The 19,542-nt window shown below is 42.3% G+C and overlaps 1 protein-coding gene across 1 annotated transcript in view; it reads left to right on the top strand.

Moving 5' to 3' along the window:
• Positions 1–1,458: 1,458 nt before the first annotated feature.
• PDZD7 (PDZ domain containing 7) overlaps positions 1,459–19,542 on the top strand; it is a 39,257-nt gene continuing 21,173 nt past the window's right edge. Inside the window, exons 1-9 of the mRNA XM_070752850.1 lie at positions 1,459–1,686; positions 3,862–4,002; positions 5,552–5,726; positions 7,729–7,905; positions 9,825–9,972; positions 11,411–11,471; positions 13,355–13,822; positions 14,601–14,777; positions 19,280–19,443. Coding sequence (XP_070608951.1) covers positions 1,494–1,686; positions 3,862–4,002; positions 5,552–5,726; positions 7,729–7,905; positions 9,825–9,972; positions 11,411–11,471; positions 13,355–13,822; positions 14,601–14,777; positions 19,280–19,443 — 1,704 coding nt within the window. The 5' untranslated portion in view covers positions 1,459–1,493. The remainder of the gene's footprint in view (positions 1,687–3,861; positions 4,003–5,551; positions 5,727–7,728; positions 7,906–9,824; positions 9,973–11,410; positions 11,472–13,354; positions 13,823–14,600; positions 14,778–19,279; positions 19,444–19,542) is intronic.

Below are 19,542 nucleotides of genomic sequence, written 5' to 3'. Positions count from 1 at the left end.
AGTACCTAGCCAATTGCTCCCTTCTTTGTGTTGCTCTTCTCTGTCGCAGATCTATTATTGCTTGTGGATTTTCCTCTAAGGAATCCAGGCTGCTTGCTGGGGAGAGCTCCCTCTCGGGGGCCTCTGGCTGTTCCCCCTCTTCCTCAGCCTGGGATTCCTCCTCCTCGTCTGCCTGCACCTCCTGTTCCTCATCCTCCCCCTCTGAGCAGGAAACCGACAGAAGATCAGCCGTTCCCTGAGGGGCCTCGGACGGAATCACAACACCATCCAAACAAATCAGACATAAAATGAAACAGCTAAGGGTCAATTAGGTCCCCCAAGCCTGGCGGCATAGGTGGGTTTTCAGTAGTTTGCGAAAAGCAAGGAGGGTGGGGGCAGTCCTGATCTCCAGAGGGAGTTGATTCCAGGGGGCCTGGGCTGCCACAGAGAAGGCTCTTCTCCTGGGGCCCGCCAGATGACATTGTTTTGTCGACGGGAGCCAGAGAAAGCCAACTCTGTGGGACCTGATCAGTCGCTGGGATTCGTGCGGCAGAAGGCGGTCCTGAAGGTATTCTGGTCTGATGCCATGTAGGGTTTTATAGGTCATAACCAACACTTTAAATTGTGACCGGAAACTGATCGGCAGCCAGTGCAGACCACGGAGTGTTGACGAGACATGGGCCTATTTAGGAAAGCCCATGATAGCCCTTGCGGCTGTATTCTGCACAAACTGAAGTTTCCGAACACTTTTCAAAGGTAGCTCAATCAGGAGAGTCATATTCAGTAGTTTAATATTTGACTCACACATTTTAATTCTTAAAAGATTTTCTCAACACTGAAAATGACAAAAAGTTTTATCCTCGCCTAAAATTTAAAAAAACCTGAAGGTTGACTTGTTGACTGGGCTTCCAAAATGGCATGAAATGAAGTTATTTTAGCCTAGAAACTGAGATTTATTTTCCTGTTTCCAAACTAATCACATTTTCACAAAATTCATATCCAACATGGTTCAGTGTAATTTCTTCCAAGTTTTCCTTGTAGATAGATTTCCAATCTCAACTTGAGATTTTTGAAGTAGAGCAGTATATAAATGTTTGTGTATGCATATACATGTATGTATGTATGTATGTATGTATGTATGTATGTATGTGTAATTACATATTTGTTGTTAACATAGCACAACTGCATGGAAGTAAGAGCAAATCACAATCAAGCCCTCTGAGAAACAAGATGTTTTATCTAGATATATTTTAAAGATAAGAACATTTTCTATATTTTTGTATTTGTATTTTCATACAATTTTCATCAGCAAAATGAACTCTCATGCTCAATAGCAAGCCCAACAATTTTTTCAGCTGAAGAACACAACCAAAGGGGCCAAAATCTAACACTGTCAGCCTTCATGAGGAAAACAAGACTCTTCCGTCACCCAAAACTGCTGTGCTTCTCCAAAAGATCTATAGAATCCTATGGCTTGAGAGTCTCTCCATGAGAAACCAAAGTCTGATCCTGCCATGGCTAATGTTTCGGATTCCTTCCCGAAGGAGGTTTTTTACCCTGCTCATTCTCAGGACTCTAGCAGTGACATCAGCACAGCTAACCTCCTGTTGCTGAGCCGGCAGAATCGTCTTATGAATGGGAGCAATGCAAACTTCAACCCATCTTCGCCTATGGGAAGAGTTATTCTTATCAACACACCACTAGAAGGTACTTTTGGGTGAACAGGGGAGAGACCACAGTACACATATGATATTTCTCATAAATTGAATCTCTGATTTCTGATGTAGTTAATGAATGTTCAGCAAAGATGAAAATCAAATATCATTAGTAGCTTGTCTTCAAAGTTTAGCATTCTTTTGACTGACTGACTGAGCTGAAAGGGACCTTGTTTTAATATTAAAAAATGTATGAAAGGACAACTGCTAAGTCTCTCTAGATACTGTAGTAATCAAGGAATGGATCAATATCAACTTTACAGAGAGAGAGAGAAAGAGAAGCAGGCAGGCAGACAAATATACAGAAAAATATACAGATACATATATAATTACAGTGGTACCTCTACTTAAGAACGCCTCTACTTAAGAACTTTTCTAGATAAGAACCGGGTGTTCAAGATTTTTTTGCCTCTTCTTAAGAACCATTTTCTACTTAAGAATTCGAGCCCGGAAAAATTTCCCAGGAAATTTGAGAGTGGCACGAAGGCCTGGCCAGTTTCCTGCCATTATCCCTTTAATCCTGGCCATCTCGAGCTTTTCTGGGCTGCCAGAGGAGCCTTTCGGGAGGTTTTGACAGTCCAGAGTGAATGAAGCATTTTCCTTTCTCTGGGTGCTTGGAGAGGGAATAAACCTCTGCCAGCGCCCAGATAAAAGAAACGCTCCCTTCACTCTGGGCAGCAACTGTCCTCCTCCTCTTCTTCCTCCTTCTCCTCCCACCCAAATTCCGAGCTTTTATTTCTTTCCTAATGGGTTTGCATGCATTATTTGCTTTTACATTGATTCCTATGGGAAAAATTGCTTCTACTTACAAACTTTTCTACTTAAGAACCTGGTCACGGAACAAATTAAGTTCTTAAGTAGAAGTACCACTGTATATGTAGACAGTCTATATGTCTATATATACCACTGTATATATAGACAGATATATAATTGTAGATATACAGACAGATATAGATATAGATGAGCTAGAGCTAGAGATGATAGAGGATAGACAGACAGGCAGACAAATAGAGAGCCAGTTTGGTCTTGTGGTTAAAGCACCGGGGTAGAATGTTCTATAAAGTTCAAGTCCCATGTTAGCCATGAAAACAGCTGGGTGACTTTGGGTCGGTCACTCACACTCTCAGCCCAACTCACCTCACAGTGCTATTGTTGGGGGATGGGAGACAGAAGTGTTGGATGTGTTCACTTTGTGAAGTATTTATAAAAATAATAAGGGTGGGATATAAATAAATGGATAGAAGCAGGATTTTCTCCACCCCCCCTAAATTGAACAAGGTATTCTTGAAATTGTAAAACTATTTCAGGATTTGGACCAAACTTTTTATGTTTTACCTCAAAACAAAACTCAAGGTACCCATGAGGAGAGCTCAGGGGGTTGATCTTATTCAGCAGCCATGGAGTCTTGATTATTCACATTTTAAATGATTTGTCTGAAATTTATGACACAGTCTGTGGCCCTTGGCTCCAGGCTATTTCACTATTGTTCTTAAAACTGATATGTCATTGAAACAAAGGCTGATCTGCACATAGTTCAGAAAGATGTCTAAACATTTATCTTGGTTGTCTGTCTATGGCAGTGATGGCAAACCTTTTTTTGCTTGTGTGTCAATGGGGTGTGCGTATGCACCATAGCACGCATGCCTGTGCCCACACCCATAATGCAATGCTCTCCCCACACACATGTGCATACAACCTTGTTTTGGAGGGTAGGGAGAGGCCATTTTTGTCCTCCCTGGGCTTTAGGAAAGCCTCTGGAGCCTGTGGATGGAGAAAAACTGGCCCAATGGGCCTACGAGAAGTTTGGAACTGAGCTTCTGGTTGGGCCATGAAGCCATTTTTCAGCCTCCCCGGGCTTCAGGAAAGCCTCTTGAAGCCTGCGGGTGCCAAAAATGGCCTCCCCACACCATCCAGAATGCCGAAAATCCACTGGCCAGCATATACATGTGCACTGGAGCTGACGTAGGACAGTGCCTTGATTGCCCACAGATATGGTTCTGTGTGCCACTTATGGCAGGTGTGCCATAGGTTCGCAATCATGAGTCTATGGGGTTAAGATTGTGTTTTGGATGCAAGATTAAGCATCTGCTGGGCATGCTCGCATATTGAGCTTTTTTTAAGCTATACCTTCATTAGCACAGTATTTTGTCTTATATTCCCTTCACAGCTAACAGTGATGAGAGTGAAGCTATCAATGCCATTACAGTGGAGAAGAGCAAAGACGGGAAGCTGGGTTTCAGTGTGCGTGGCGGCTCTGAACATGGCCTGGGTATTTTTGTTAGCAAGGTGGAGGAAGGCAGCAGTGCAGGTCAGTAAAAAGTCTTCAGAGGTTCCCAGACTCAAGCACAGGCAACAATATGCATATAAAGTTTTAATATAAGCACATATTCTGGGTTCAATGCTAGTCACTTCTACTCCAGTACATGTGTCTGGATATTGTAACCAAAATGAAAAATAATGTCACTGAAAGGTCACTCATCATATATTTTTCTTTGTATATCGTATTGCTAAATCTGACATTTTAAAATGGTTTTAATGATAATATGATAATATGTCAGGATTTACATACTTGCTTGCGACCAGTAATGGGCAGCCAAAACTTTTACTGCCACACTGTGGGTGTGGCTTATTTTGTGGGTGTGGTTTGATGGTCACATGACTGGGTAGGAGTGGCTTGCCGGCCACGTGACCAGGTGAGAGTGGCTTGAACGACTGTTAAGTCCTCGACTTACAACCTCACCAGTGTCGCTCTCTGGGGTGACAATTTGCTTCGCGTTTCCCGCGCTCTCCTTCCTGGGTCACTCCCTGCCTCAGGCTGAGTAGCTATGCGAATGGGTGCCAATCAGCTATTGAGAAAAGAGGGGGAGGAAATAGGCCCCCTGCAACTCCTGCCGGTGCTGGTCTCCCTGCTGCTTTCCGAGGAGGAGGAGAAGGATGGGAGGTGGGGCTGGTCAGCTCGAGCTGGGCACACAGCTTCATTTATGACGTGAGACGTCCTCGAGTCCTCGAAGAGAGGCGGCATACAAATCCAATAAATAAATAAATACATTTCCATTGGTGGAACTGTGTTCCACCCCGTCCTGCCTGCTGCCCACCTCTACTTACAACTGTCGTGAACAATCCCCATTTTGATAATTTATTTATTTATTTATTTATTCTTTGTCCAATATACAATACATATGGAATGAAATAGACATTAAGTAGTATATATAGGGATAGTAAGTAAAAAAGAAGAGAGGAGTGGATGAGAGGGAGAGAATATATAGGATATATGAGAAAAGGAAAGGTAATTGGACAGGGGACGTTAGGCACATCAGTGCACTTATGTACGCCCCTTACTGGCCTCTTAGGAACCTGGAGAGGTCAATCGTGGAGAGTCTAAGGGAGAAATGTTGGGGGTTGGGAGTAGACACTATAGAGTCCGGTAATGAGTTCTACGCGTTGACGACTCGATTGTTAAAGTCATATTTTTTACAGTCAAGTTTGGAGCGGTTAATATTAAGTTTTAATAATGTAATGAAAAAACTTATGTATCTCAAAGTACTTTAAAAAAACCTACAGTTTGATATTTATGTATCTCAAAGTACTTTTAAAGTACTTTTAAAAAACCTACAGTTTGATATATTTTTCCATATAGTATAAAAAAGAGATAATCCAAAACAGTAATATTTGGGTAACATATTATATGCCCGGCAATATACTATATATGAATCGGTAATCATTCAAAGTTCTAATCTATTTTGATGTTAATATGTTGCCGAAGTTTGTCTCGTCATTGTTTCAGCCGTTCTTTAATTTGAGTAAGTCCAGAAAAAGACAATCAATGAAACTGAGCATTCTCTGCTTAATATAAACAGAACAAGCTGGACTTTGTGTTGGAGATAAAATCACGGAGGTGAACAGTGTGAGCTTGGAGAACATTACAATGGGAAGTGCCATCAAGGTCCTGACAGGGAATAACAGGCTGCGAATGGTTGTGAGACGTATGGGCAAAGTGCCAGGGATAAAGTTTTCCAAAGAAAAGACTACATGGTAAGTTGAACTGCCCTTGCCAATTTATACCCATTGTTGTCAACCATGCATAACCCAAAAATCACAATTGTACTGACTCAGACAAACATACCAGCTTCAGGAGAGCAGTGACTAAGAGATCAAGTATCCTAAGAACCAGGGAAATGCTATTAAAGTGAACTGTGATAGGGAACCAAAGAGGGAAAGGTCAAAAGGATGTGAGGTTACTGGGTTAAACGTCCTCTTTCAAAATGAATTACTTTAAACTATGGCTAAAGGGGAGCTTCACTTGTATAATGTGAAGGTAGGGTACGAAGATTATGTAAGAGCCACAGTGGCACAGTGGTTGAATGCAGTACTGCAGGCCATTTCTGCTGACTGCCAGCTGCCTGCAATTTGGCTGTTCAAATCTCACCAGGCTCAAGTTTAAGTTTAAGTTTAATCAGATTTGTATGCTGCCCCTCTCCGCAGACTCGGGGCGGCTCACAGCAGCAGCAACACAATGTACAACAAATCCAATATTTAAATTAATTTTAAAAACCCCACAAGTTAAAACCAATCATACACACTAGCGTACCGTACATAAATTTTATAAGCCTAGGGAGAAGGAACATGTCAATTCCCCCATGCCTGACAACAGAGGTGGGTTTTAAGGAGCTTACGAAAGGCTAGGAGGGTGGGGGCAACTCTGATATCTGGGGGGAGTTGGTTCCAAAGGGTCGGGGCCGCCACAGAGAAGGCTCTTCCCCTAGGCCCCGCCAACCGACATTGTTTAGTTGACGGGACCCGGAGAAGGCCAACTCTGTGGGACCTAATTGGTCGCTGGGATTCGTGCGGCAGAAGGCGGTCCCGGAGATATTCTGGTCCAGTGCCATGAAGGTTGACTCAGCCTTCCACTCTTCCGAGGTGGATAAAATGAGGACCCAGATATGCTGAGTCTATAAACCGCTTAGAGAGGGCTGTAAAGCAATGTAAAGAAGTATATAATTCTAAGTGCTATTGTTACATGTGGGGTAATAGAGAACCACCTAATTTTATAAAAGGAAAAAAAGGGAACTGATCAGCGGTGGGTTGCTCCTGGTTCGGATCAGTTCTTAGAACCAGTAGCACGGATGGTGGAAGGCTCCAACCACCTACTGGAATCCTAGAAGGTTGAAGGTACAAATATATTTGGAAAACACTCTTTTTAACAGTGTAAATCCAGATGTGTTGAGAGGCACTGATGACATAAATAGGAGAGAGGGAGTCCAAGTTTGAGGGCCACAAAGTTTGAGTTTATAAGGTTTGAGGGCCACATCCAGATATGCTCCTGCATTTTGATCAGCCATGATTGAAAATAGCATCCGCTTCCATGAAGCCCGAATGAATCAAAATGGTGAAAGGGCAGTTTGCAGGCCTCTTCAAGAACTTCAGCTGCTTAGGAGAAATTCTTTCTTTCTTTCTTTCTTTCTTTCTTTCTTTCTTTCTTTCTTTGTTACATTTGTATGCCGCCTCTCTCCGAAGACTCGGGGCGGCTAACAACAATATAAAAAGACAATGTAAACAAATCTAATATTAAAAACAATCTAAAAAACCCCAATTTAAAGAACCACTCATACATACAAGCATACCATGTATAAATTATATAAGCCTACGGGGAAGGGAAATTTCAATTCCCCCATGCCTGACGACAGAGGTGGGTTTTAAGGAGCTTGCGAAAGGCAAGGAGGGTGGGGGCAACTCTGATATCTGGGGGGAGCTGGTTCTAGAGGGCCGGGGCCACCACAGAGAAGGCTCTTCTCCTGGGTCCCATCAAACGACATTGCTTAGTCGACGGGACTCGGAGAAGGCCAACTTTGTGGGACCTAACCGGTCGCTGGGATTCATGTGGCAGAAGGCGGTCCCGGAGATATTCTGGTCCAATGCCATGAAGGACTTTATAGGTCATAACCAACACTTTGAGTTGTGACCAGAAATTGATCAGCAACCAATGCAGACTGCGGAGTGTTGGTGTAACATGGGCATACTTCTTTACCTCTCACAGGGTTGATGTGGTAAACAAGCGCTTGGTGGTGGAGAGGAGTGGCTCAAGTCCCTCAGATACCAGCTCTGAGATAGGAAGGCGACACATCGTCCATCTCTATACCACATCTGATGATTATTGCTTGGGTTTTAATATCCGCGGAGGGAAGGAGTATGGTCTTGGCATCTATGTCTCCAAGTGAGTCTTGTCTTTGTAGAGTCTTCTGCTGTTGAGTGTTTCAGATCCTGATGACATTTGGACTTATATTCAAATTTCACTTTAACTGTGATGTTTCCTTTTCAGGGAAGTAAATTGCCTATTGCAAGTGCCCAAGATCTAGATTGGCTAGTTAGCGGCTGAGTTAATAGATCGCTCCCCACCCTTCATTTAAAACTCTGTTTAGCTTCAATGGGAGGTGTTCTGTCTTTGCAAATAGTAAGCATACTGGGGGATGATCCAAATTGAAACCTCAGAGAGAACAAAATGTTTAAAACCTGGTCATGACTGCCATTGCTATTACAGATTTGGGTTAAGGCTTCTCCCCCCACCTTATAATTAAGACTATAAATCACTCTTTAGGGGAGGGTAGAAAGGTTAGATAGACATTATGATGATCAGTTTAAAAAATCCATAATAATATATCTACATCATTAGCACCGGTCACCGGCGGAAGCTATTGTTTTTGAGTTAGAGACTTTGGCCTGCCACAATTAGAATAGTACTGTGGGAATTGGGGAGGGGTGGTTGCACGAAAGGGAAAAATACTAGCCGCAACAAATTCTTTCCAGAGATTCAAGGTCATCCTTGTTCAGCACCAGCCGGAAGTACAGGAGAGAATCGTGGACATTGAGAGAACCGGAGTGGTCCATGTGATGAACTTGTGGGTGTGGGGATAAGTGATGAACCTTAACCTAGGTAGAGAATTGTAGGAAAAGTTAGTATCGGGTTGACTACAGTTCATAACCAATATGGCTCTGTTAATAAATTGGGACTTGGAAGAAGGCCAAGGTTTGGACTCTGATTTATTTCAGAGCTAATTGGAACTCTGACATCTAATCCCATAATGCTTTATCTCTTGGTCTTCTTTCAGCCCAATTTCTTCAAGAGGAACTGTATGATCTTTTGGTTTACTAATCACATTCTCATGTTCAGGGATGGGAAGACACATCTATAAGCACAGAGCTCATAGTCTGATACAATTTGATATCCAATCATATTCAGCACTGTATAAGCTTGAATTTTATTTATCCAAATCTTCTACCATTAGCTTAAAGCATGTCATTATCTGCACAATAAAATATTGAATATTAGGAAATTTATCAGAAATAAATGTTTACTATCTCCCTCATTGATTGTTAAAAAAATATATTACAGTGTTCCCTCGATTTTCACGATTGTCAAACTTCGCGGAACGTCTATACCACGGTGTTTCAAAAATATTAATTAAAAAATACTTTGCGGTTTTTCCCCCTATACCACGGTTTTTCCCGCCCGATGATGTCATATGTCATTGCCAAACTTTTGTCTGCCTTTAAAAAACATTTTTTAAAATAAACTTTAATAAATAAACATGGTGAATAATAATCTAAATGGTTGCTAAGGGAATGGGAAATTGTAATTTAGGGGTTTAAAGTGTTAAGGGAAGGCTTGGGATACTGTTCATAGCCAAAAATAGTGTATTTACTTCCGCATCTCTACTTCGCAGAAATTCAACTTTCGCGGGCGGTCTCGGAACGCATCCCCCGCGAAAATCGAGGGAACACTGTATATAACTTTCCACAACCTGTATGCTCAGCATATATGCTGAATTACAACTCACATTATTCCTAACTATTTATAGTTGGAGATTTCAGTCATATACGTAGACTGAAAAACAGCTATTTATTGAATACTGGCACCAAAATTGGTGGAATGCTATGAGAAAGCTGGAAGCAAAACTGATCTAGGGGAACTTGCCATCCCATTTATAACATGGACATTTTATTTCTTCCCGTTGCTCTTTCCCACTCTTAAAATGTACCATTTTCTTCTGCTCCTACCTTGTTTGCTCAGGAAAAAAGCCTGATCTTTCTTTCAAATGCCCCCCTTGTGCTTGTTCGATGTTGTATCATTCCCAGAGTGGATCCTGGCGGGCTGGCTGAGCAACATGGGATCAAAGTTGGTGACCAAGTCCTTGCAGCCAATGGAGTCAAGTTTGATAACATCAGCCATAGCAGGGCAGTGGAAGTGCTAAAGGGGCAGACCCATATCATGCTTACCATTAAGGTGAGGCTGATGTCTTCCCAAGTTTTTTTTAAAAAATATAGTAAGGGGCATAGTTCCCTCTAAGCTGCCCAGAAGCCGAGAGGGAAAGAGTGAGAAGGAAGGAGAGAGAGAGGAAGAGAGGAAGAGAGAGAAACAGATAGAAAAAAGAGAGGAAGGAAAAGAGAAAGAAAAAGAATGGGAGTAAGGAAGAGAGAAAGAAAATCAAAATCTAGTTTGAAACTAGCTCAACTATTTAAGTGGTATTTTGATATTGATAGAGTTGCCCTGTTATGAGCTCACTGTTATAGACACACAGTACAGTATTTTATTTTGAAATTCTCTGAGGCAAAACAGGGTGGGTTTTTTATTTGTTTGTTTGTTTGTTTGTTTGTTTGTTTAATATTTTTGTGCCGCCCAGTCCCGAAGGGACTGCCGCTCAGACACTATACTTTTCCGCCCCCCCCCCAAAAAAAAATTAGAGGGAACACTGGTAAGGGGTATTTAGGAAAGTGAACACAAGAACAAGGGGACACAATCTGAAGTTAGTTGGGGGGAAAGATCAAAAGCAACATGAGAAAATATTATTTTACTGAAAGAGTAGTAGATCCTTGGAACAAACTTCCAGCAGACGTGGTCGGTAAATCCACAGTAACTGAATTTAAACATGCCTGGGAGAAACATAGATCCATCCTAAGATAAAATACAGAAAATAGTATAAGGGCAGACTAGATGGACCATGAGGTCTTTTTCTGCCGTCAGACTTCTATGTTTCTATGTATTAATCATAGAAGGACTAAGATTATCCAAATTATATCCCATTCTCACAACTGCCATTGTTATTAAAAACATGATTGTTTCTAGGAGGAGATAGAATTTCCTCAGTTTTGGGTAGTGTAGACCAGTGTTTCCCAACCTTGGCAACTTGAAGATATTTGGACTTCCACTCCCAGAATTCCCCAGCCAGCGAATGCTGGGAGTTGAAGTCCAAATATCTTCAAGTAGCCAAAGTTGGGAAACATTGGTGTAGACAGTGATGGGCTACCAATTTTTTTACTACCACGCTGTGGGCGTGGCTTATGCATTTTGTTTCAACATCTTTCAGTGCAAATTGGGTGCTCTGGAGTGGAGTAATTTTGCTACCGGAACTGTGTTCCTGACTGTTCCCATAGGAGCCCATCACTGGGTGTAGACCAACTCATTCAGCTAAGATCTCTGGTGTGCCTTTCTCACCCCAAATGTCTCTGAATTTCTTTTGGGAAGTAATTCCCTCCTTAAATTGCTCTGGGACTTAGAATTTCAAACGTAGCAGATCCAATTTCTTCTATAAAGGGACCTAACCATGGGGCAAGCATTTGTCAGTGCTTCTCCACTTAGTTAGTTTCCTAAGCTTTCGCACATTATTTTTCAGGCAACAAATGATCCCATAACATATTACATTTCTTCTATCCCTCCCTTCTAGGAAACAGGGAGATTCCCGGCATACAAGGAAATGGTGGCTGAGTACTGCTGGCTCAACAGATGTAAGGCATCTTTTCTGATGAGGGCGTTGCTTTGTTAAGGAAGAATAAGGGATGGAAACCCATCTGCAAATTTATTTCATTCTTGGATTTCAGAAAACATTATTTTGCTCTCCTACCTTTGTACATAAATGGTACCACATTAAGAAACACACATGAACCCAAGAACAGGTGCTGTGTTGCACAGACAGATATTTGTGGTGGTCAGCTATCACATCTCAGAAAGTTCTTTAACTTACAGACACCCTTGCAATATCAAGGATCAATATATCAGTGGGTATAATTGTTTAGTTTTAGTCTTATGTTATGGTTAAGTTGTGATTGAGGCAATAAACAAACTGAATAGATAGACAGACAGATAGATAGATCGACAGACAGACAGACAGACAGATATAATAGAGATAGATAGATAGAAGTTCGGAAACTTCAGATTGTGCAGAATGCAGCTGCGAGAGCTATCATGGGCTTTCATAAATATGCCCATGTCACACCAACACTCCACAGTCTGCATTGGTTGCCGATTGGTTTCCGGTCACAATTTAAAGTGTTGGTTATGACCTATAAAGCCCTTCATGGCATTGGACCAGAATATCTCCAGGACCATCTTCTGCCGCACGAATCCCAGCGACCGGTTAGGTCCCACAGAGTTGGCCTTCTCCAGGTCCCATCGACTAAACAATGTCGTTTGGTGGGACCCAGGGGAAGAGCCTTCTCTGTGGCGGCCCCGACCCTCTAGAACCAACTCCCCCCAGATATCAGGGTTGCCCCCACCCTCCTTGCCTTTCGTAAGCTCCTTAAAACCCACCTCTGTCGTCAGGCATGGAGGAATTGAGATATTCCCTTCCCCCTAGGCTTATAAAATTTATGCATGGTATGTTTGTATGATTGGTCTTTTAAATTGGGGTTTTTTAAATTACTTTTTATATTAGATTTGTTATATTTTTCTTTTTTACTGCTGTTAGTCGTCCCGAGTCTGCGGAGAGGGGCGGCATACAAATCTAATAAATAAATAAATAAATAAATAAATAAATAAATAAATAAATAAATAAATAAATAAATAAATGATAGATAGATAGATAGATAGATAGATAGATAGATAGATAGATAGATAGATAGATAGATCTTGATAGATACCTATATGATACTTATTAAAATCAAAATATTCCACAATGCCATGTAGATATCAATGGCACTCATATAATATCCTGAATGCAGCAGAAGTAATGGCATACTTGCATTATCTGGGAAAATAATGTTGTTGTTTTTCCTTATGCAAAATATAGAACCTTTAGTGCTGGGAAAACCAAATCAAGGAAATATATGAAATATGTACACAATGTGCAATAGCTATGCATTTTTGTTAAGGAGTGTGCAGAACGACCCTTGAGTTACCAAGGACATGCACCGAGAATGTGGGATTCCAGCAGATATCCAAGTGATATGAATAATTATTCAGTTATACAAAACAGATACATTAAAATGTATAAAATAGTGTTTACTTTTAGAAATAGCACAGTCACGTTAAACAGTCCAGTCATAACATTCAAATCAATCAATATCTCTTAATACAATAATAGTATTACAAGCCTGTCTTTGTCTTACATATCAGACATACATTACAGCTTACAAATCCATCAAACTATCACAGAGCTTACGACATCAGTCACAGTGAATCAGCAGAAAGAACAGAGAGGAATCATGCTTTCTAGCTCCCTCTTATGGCAATTTTTAACACTACCTTTTAAAACTATAGTACTTCAATACATACAAACATTTATCATTAGCTTGTTAATGTATTGCAAACCCAACTGTCTTGTACTTAGTACTAACAATTTTTTGTACATTGAAGTTCTTCTAACAGCTAACCTCTACCTTTCTCTTTCCAGTGACCAATGGCCAGTTGCAGCAGCTGTCCCAAACTTCTGAATCCAGCTCATCCATGTCATCCTATTCCTCAGGGACCCTTTTAAGCTCCATGAATGGCCTATTTATGGCCCCAGTTTCCAGCGTAGCTGAAAGTTGTACAGTTGATGTTGGCATCTCCACAGAGTTGCCAGTTCAGAGCCACTTGTCACAGAGGGCAGACACCGCTATGCAGACAGAACCATTGCCTGATGGGGCCTTGTTTTCAGGGAGCCTGATCTCAGAAACCCAGAGGATTGTGCAGCCCATGAAAATCCTAAAAGATACAGCCATTCGTACAGAAAGCCTCAAAGAGTCTTTCCACCTAAGGAAGCACCAGCCATTTGTTAGCAAGGAAATCACAGAGCCATCTCCCCAAATGGCTCTTCTACTAGCGCTCAGCCATCCCCGTCAACCCATTAAGCGATCGCAGAGCTATCTGACCATCTGTGGTATGTGTCATTAAGTCAGTATGTCTACCTCTATTTTATATTTACAATGATAGATTATCTGGTAGGGCAGTGATGGTGAACCTTTTTTTCCTCGGATTCCAAAAGAGCTTTGGTGAGCCCTATCGTGCATGCATGAGTGCCAACACCCATAATTCAATGCCCGGCTTCCCCCACCCCTTAGAGGCCCTCTAGAGGCCAGAAACAGCCTGTGTCCCAACTTCTGGTGGGCCCAGTAGGCTCATGTTTCACCCTCCCCAGGCTCCAAAGGTTTCCCTGGAGCCAGGGGAACGTACAAATGCCCTCTCCCATCCCCCTGGAGGCTTTCTGGAAGCAAAAGACGCCATCCCAGAGCCTCTGTGTGAGCCAAAAATCAGCTGGCCAACACACACATAAACGTTAGAGCTGAGCTAAGAGAACGGCTTGCATGCCAGCAGATATGGCTCCATGTGCCACCTATGGCACTCATGCCATAGGTTCACCATCACTGTCGTAGGGCAACACCACATAATTATTTGATTACTGTTTTGGCTCTATTATTAATTTATTATCCATTCTCTCTCCTCTCTCTCTCTCTCCCTTCCTCCCTTCCTCCCTCTCCCTTTCTCTCTCTTTCTCACACATACACAACAATTTTTCTGATCATCTTTGGAAAGGGTAGCTATAATAGTTTGTTGAAATGATAGTGCCCTGAGGACTTTGGAGACAAGCCTCAGATTTCATGTTCTTCCTATAGTTGCGATCATCTGATTTGACTTCCTGGATTTTTTTTTCCTCCCAGAGGAAAAGCATCAAAAAAAGAAAGAGAAGTTGGTATCACCAGAGAAGAAAGTTACTCTCCAACGCTCCAAAACCCTGATGAACCTATTCTTTAAGAGCACCCGACTAGGGAAGCCAAGTTCAACAACTGGATCTCTGGAATCACAAAGGAAGTCCAAATCACCTGCCCAGTCTGAAGGTAATAAAAAGTGAGCTTGTAAAACAAACACCCAAAGGTATGGAGCTTTTCATACCATAGGCCAGTGATTTTCAACCTTTTTTGAGCCGCGGCACATTTTTTACATTTACGAAACCCTGGGGCACATTGAGCAGGGAGGGGGCGGCGGCTAAAAAAAGTTTGGACAAAAAAATCCTCTCTCTCTCTCTTCCTCCCCTTCACTCTATTTCTTTCTCCCTCCCTCTTTCTCTCCCTTCCTTCCTCTTTCTTTCTCTCTCTCTCCATCCCTCTTTCTTTCTCTTCCTTCCTTCCTCTCTTTTTTGCTCTCTTTCTCCCTCCCTACCTACCTCCCTCTATGTCTTTCTCTCTCTCTCCTTCCCTCCCTCTCTTTCTCTCTCTCTCTCTTTCTCTTGTTTTCTCTCTCTCTCTTGTTCTCTTTCTAGCTCTCTCGCGCTCTTTCTCTCTTGCTTTCTTTCTCTCTTGCTTTCTCTCTCTCTTGCTTTCTTTCTCTCTTTTTTTCTCTCTCTTGCTTTTTTTCTCTCTGAGCTTCGCGGCACACCTGACCATGTCTCGCGGCACACTAGTGTGCCCCAGCACACTGGTTGGAAAACACTGCCATAGGCTGTAGGAAACCCTGAGAATTTTCAGGGTTCATTTTTCAGTTTCCAAATTTTCTAAAGAGCTAAAGTAAGTATTGGAGACTTTGGATCAATAGATTGTTAACTGTGTCCGGAGAAAGGTACTAAAACCCTATTCAAATATTTTTCATTTAACTCATGCAAATATGAGAAAAGATATCTTAACAAATTGTACCCTGGAATAATAGCACTGCTTTCCTTGGACTTGTGATGCAATTGCCGACAGTAAAAAAATCAGATTTACAAGCATCCTTTGCAAAAAAGAATGCAAAATGAGAGGCAAATATCGCATTTGCCTCCTGAATAGCATTTCTCAACCTTGGCAACCTGAAGAAGGAGAATTCTGGGAGATGAAGTCCACACCTCTTCAAGTTTGCCAAGATTGAGGTATTCTGCTCCAGAAACTAGCTCAGAATTCCAGGGGCTACTAGATATAATCTTCAAAAATCTGGACAACCAGATTTCTCCAGGGATTCAGAAAACACTATTGGCTATATATCTTTCATGGACTGCCAAGTACAGTATAGTATATATAGTACAGTATAGTAGCTCTATGCCATTCTCTGCTCATCCACCTTCTTCATTTGATTCATAATCCCTTTGCTGTTGGTCTTTCTTCCACTATCTTTAACCTGCAGTTAACATTATCCAGCAATTTGTGAACCGGACTCTGAAACGGGGTAAATGAGCAGGAGTGCAGCATGTGTTTTGTGTAGTGTTCATATGTGTGCTTGAAATTGTGGGGTGCATGGTTAAAGTGATCAGACCATGAGTTAGGTAGGGCGGGAACCGTTGGCGACAGCGGCGGGGAGGGAGAGAGACGGACGACGGACAAAACTCAAAACGCTCAAAAAAACTTGCCTGTTCTTCCCCATGAAGACATAGCTGGCGGAGGGTGGCGGCTTCCATGGCGTCTGCAGGGCCCCTATCTTGTAGGCATCGCTGGAGGGCTTGGAGGGCTGGAGGCAGATTGCAGTGGGAGTTGTTGGTCCCGCAACTTCAGGATAGGTTTGGCCCATCAGTTTGGGGCGTGGAAGTGGCTTGGGTCGGCTTGCCAGCTTGCAGCAAGCCCAGCAGCAGGAGGGCTGGACAGGCAAGGGTCATTGCGGTGGCAGCGGAGTGAGCGAGTGCACTTCTGCAAACTGGTCACCCGTAAAAAGTGGAACTTTTTAAAAACAATGCGGGACGTGGGAAAAATTCCTAAAAAGCGGGATGTCTGGTCACCTTATGCTTGGTGCAAATTCAACATTTGTTGTTTACTTTCTAAAGCATTTAGACCTTGCCTTTCCATAATTGTTAAGTGAAGGGCAGAATATAAATTAAACTAATCTGTATACCAAAACATATCCTAACAATTTATTATAACATAAGAATTTAGTGATTAAGGCAGTGATAGCGAACCTGTTTTGATTTGCATGCCAAAAGGGTGTTTGTACATGTGCGAGCACATGCCCACACCCACTCCCTCCCCCTGTGCATGCCCACACCCCTGTGCTGCCCACTGCATATGTGCACAATCAACCCCGTTCCTGTGCATGCGCAGAGGCCTCACTGAAGCCTGGAATGGTGAAAAAACAACCAAATGGGCAAACAGGAAGTTCATAAAAAAACAACTTCCGGTTTGCCTGTTGTCCTTTTTTTTGCATTCTGGAGCTTCAAGAGGCTTCCATGAAGCCTCCGGAGTATGAAAAACAGCACAATGGACAAACCGGAAGTCATTTTTTCTGAACTTCCTGTTTACACATTTGCCCACACTCTGGGGATTCAGGGAAGTTTCCCTGAAGCCTCTGAAGGATGAAACTGCTTCCCCAAGGCTGAAAATCAGCTGACTAGTGCATGCATGCACCGTGGAGCTTACATAGAGCAACACCTTGGATGCCCTCTGATATGGCTCTGCATGCCACCTGTAGCACGTGTGTCATAGGTTCGCCATCACTGACCTAAGGTCACACTTTTTTAAATTTCATTAGTTTGCATACCACCTTTTAAATCTTCCAAGACAAGACTGTTGTTGTTTTCTACAAAAAAACAAATACAGTGGTACCTCATCTTACGAACGCCTCTTCTAAAGAACTTTTCGAGATACGAACCCGGTGTTTAAGATTTTTTTGCCTCTTCTTCTGAACTATTTTCACCTTACGAACCCAAGCCGCTGCTGCTGGGATGAAGGGGTTTCTTTTTTTCCCCTTTTTTGAAGAAAGAAAAGGGAGGGGCGGCTTGGAGGGGGAAAGAGTTTGCATTTAAAAAAGTAGTAGAACAGCGTGCTTGCACAGGCACTGAAAGGGTGTCTTTTGAAGAAAGAAAAGGGAGGGGCGCCCCCCTTGCCTTTCTTCCTTCCCACTCACCCTTTAGCCTAGCCTTGCTTCTTCCACCCGCCCCCTTTAGCTGCTCCTCCCTGCCCTCTGTTCGCCTCCCTTCTAAAGTTTGGGATTCTCCTAATGGGCTTGCACCCATTATTTGCTTTTACATTGATTCCTATGGGAAACATTGTTTCGTCTTACAAACTTTTCACCTTACGAACCTTCTCCTGGAACCAATTAAGTTCGTATCATGAGGTACCACTGTAAAAGTTTTCTTCTGATAGCTAAATCCCACTATAAATGACCCTTACTTGAGGTTATTTCAGATGGGCTTCACAATTTAGATGAGCTTCACAATTGTCCTGTGTCATTCACACAATTTTGTAAAGGCACAGGCACTAGATGAGTGTCCTGATTTTTTCTCTCTCATGATGGCTTGCAAAACTGAAAGGGCATCGTTCCATCCCATATCAGTATCCATATCCTATGCTCTGATAATCTTTCATGAGAGGATTTCTTGGGAGAGGGAATAATAATAATAATAATAATAATAATAATAATAATAATAATAATATGTTGTGGTTACCTCTGGCCCTGCTCCTGCCCCAAGGAATGTGGAGGTGGAGGTGGGGGAGACATCCACATGCTGCAGGCCTGTTTTGCTCCCAATGGAATCTGCCGATGAAGCCTCCTCTGACCAAGGCAGCATGAGTGACAGGGAAGAGAGGAGTTTGGCAGACAGCCCAGGAGGAGATCAATCATCTGTATCATCTTTGGATTCTGAACAAGAATTAATGACACACCCACGCATGCATAGAGTGATGCATAGGAGACAACAACTAAAGGATTATTACAAGAGAAAATGAGGCCACCTGTGGTTGGGTTGGACTGCAGTAATTAGGGCTGCTGCTATAAATAGCAGCGTGTGGGTTTGGCCATTGGGAAAGAGTATCTGATCGCAGTTCGTCAGGAACCCTGGGTTGCTGGTTTCTGGACTTTGCTTGTTGATTTTTCACGCTTTTGAAAACAAAGCAGAGCAACGTGTGTGTGTGTGTGTGTGTGTGTCTCACTTTGTTGGAAGAGGAAGGGGTGTGACATTTCTTCACAGCTGCTAGCTAAGTACTTAATGACTGCTTAAGGTTAATTGTAGAGACTACCCAGTTGTTTTGGGACAAGTGCTCTTTGCAATACAAAAAGAGTGCTTTGTTTATTTTGAATTTTGGGATAAAGAACATTGTTTTGAATTTTCAAACGTGTGTGTATCTAAAATTTGTACCCTTGAATTTTCGGGAGGCTCCTACCAGAGAGCCCGACAGAACATAATAATAATAATAATAATAATAATAATAATAATAATAATAATAATTATTATTATTATTATTATTATTATTATTATTATTATTTATTAGATTCGCATGCCACCCCTCTCCGAAATTGCATGCAGAAATCTGGCAGCTTATTCAGACTTAAAAGAGCATGTGTGTGACTTGTATCTGTGCACTTCCAAATTTGAGCAGGGCCAACATGTTTTGTTCAGTGCTGATAACATGTATACTCCTTGGTTCTCTTTGGTCACCCTCTCCAGAAAAAGGCCGCTCCTTCACCTCTCTGAGCTCCAAGGGATCTGACAAACACAGTGCCTGTGAGCCCAGCAAAACTATTGACAGCCACCTCCTGCTCATTGAGGACATGGCCAGGAAGCTGCTGATGGAAGATGAAGTGGCAGCTGTACTGAGACATTGCACCCGGGTAAGGAGCCTCCCTTGTGCATATCAAGGGATTTTGATTTTAATATCATGCAGTGACTTTCAGCAGCCTTCCAAGTACAGTGGTTCCTCTACTTAAGAA

The sequence above is a fragment of the Erythrolamprus reginae genome, chromosome 5 (genome assembly GCF_031021105.1).
Source record: "Erythrolamprus reginae isolate rEryReg1 chromosome 5, rEryReg1.hap1, whole genome shotgun sequence".
NCBI classification, from domain to species: Eukaryota; Metazoa; Chordata; class Lepidosauria; order Squamata; family Dipsadidae; genus Erythrolamprus; species Erythrolamprus reginae.
The sequence above is the reverse complement of the archived record's forward strand: the minus strand, read 5'-3'. Positions and strand labels throughout refer to the sequence as shown.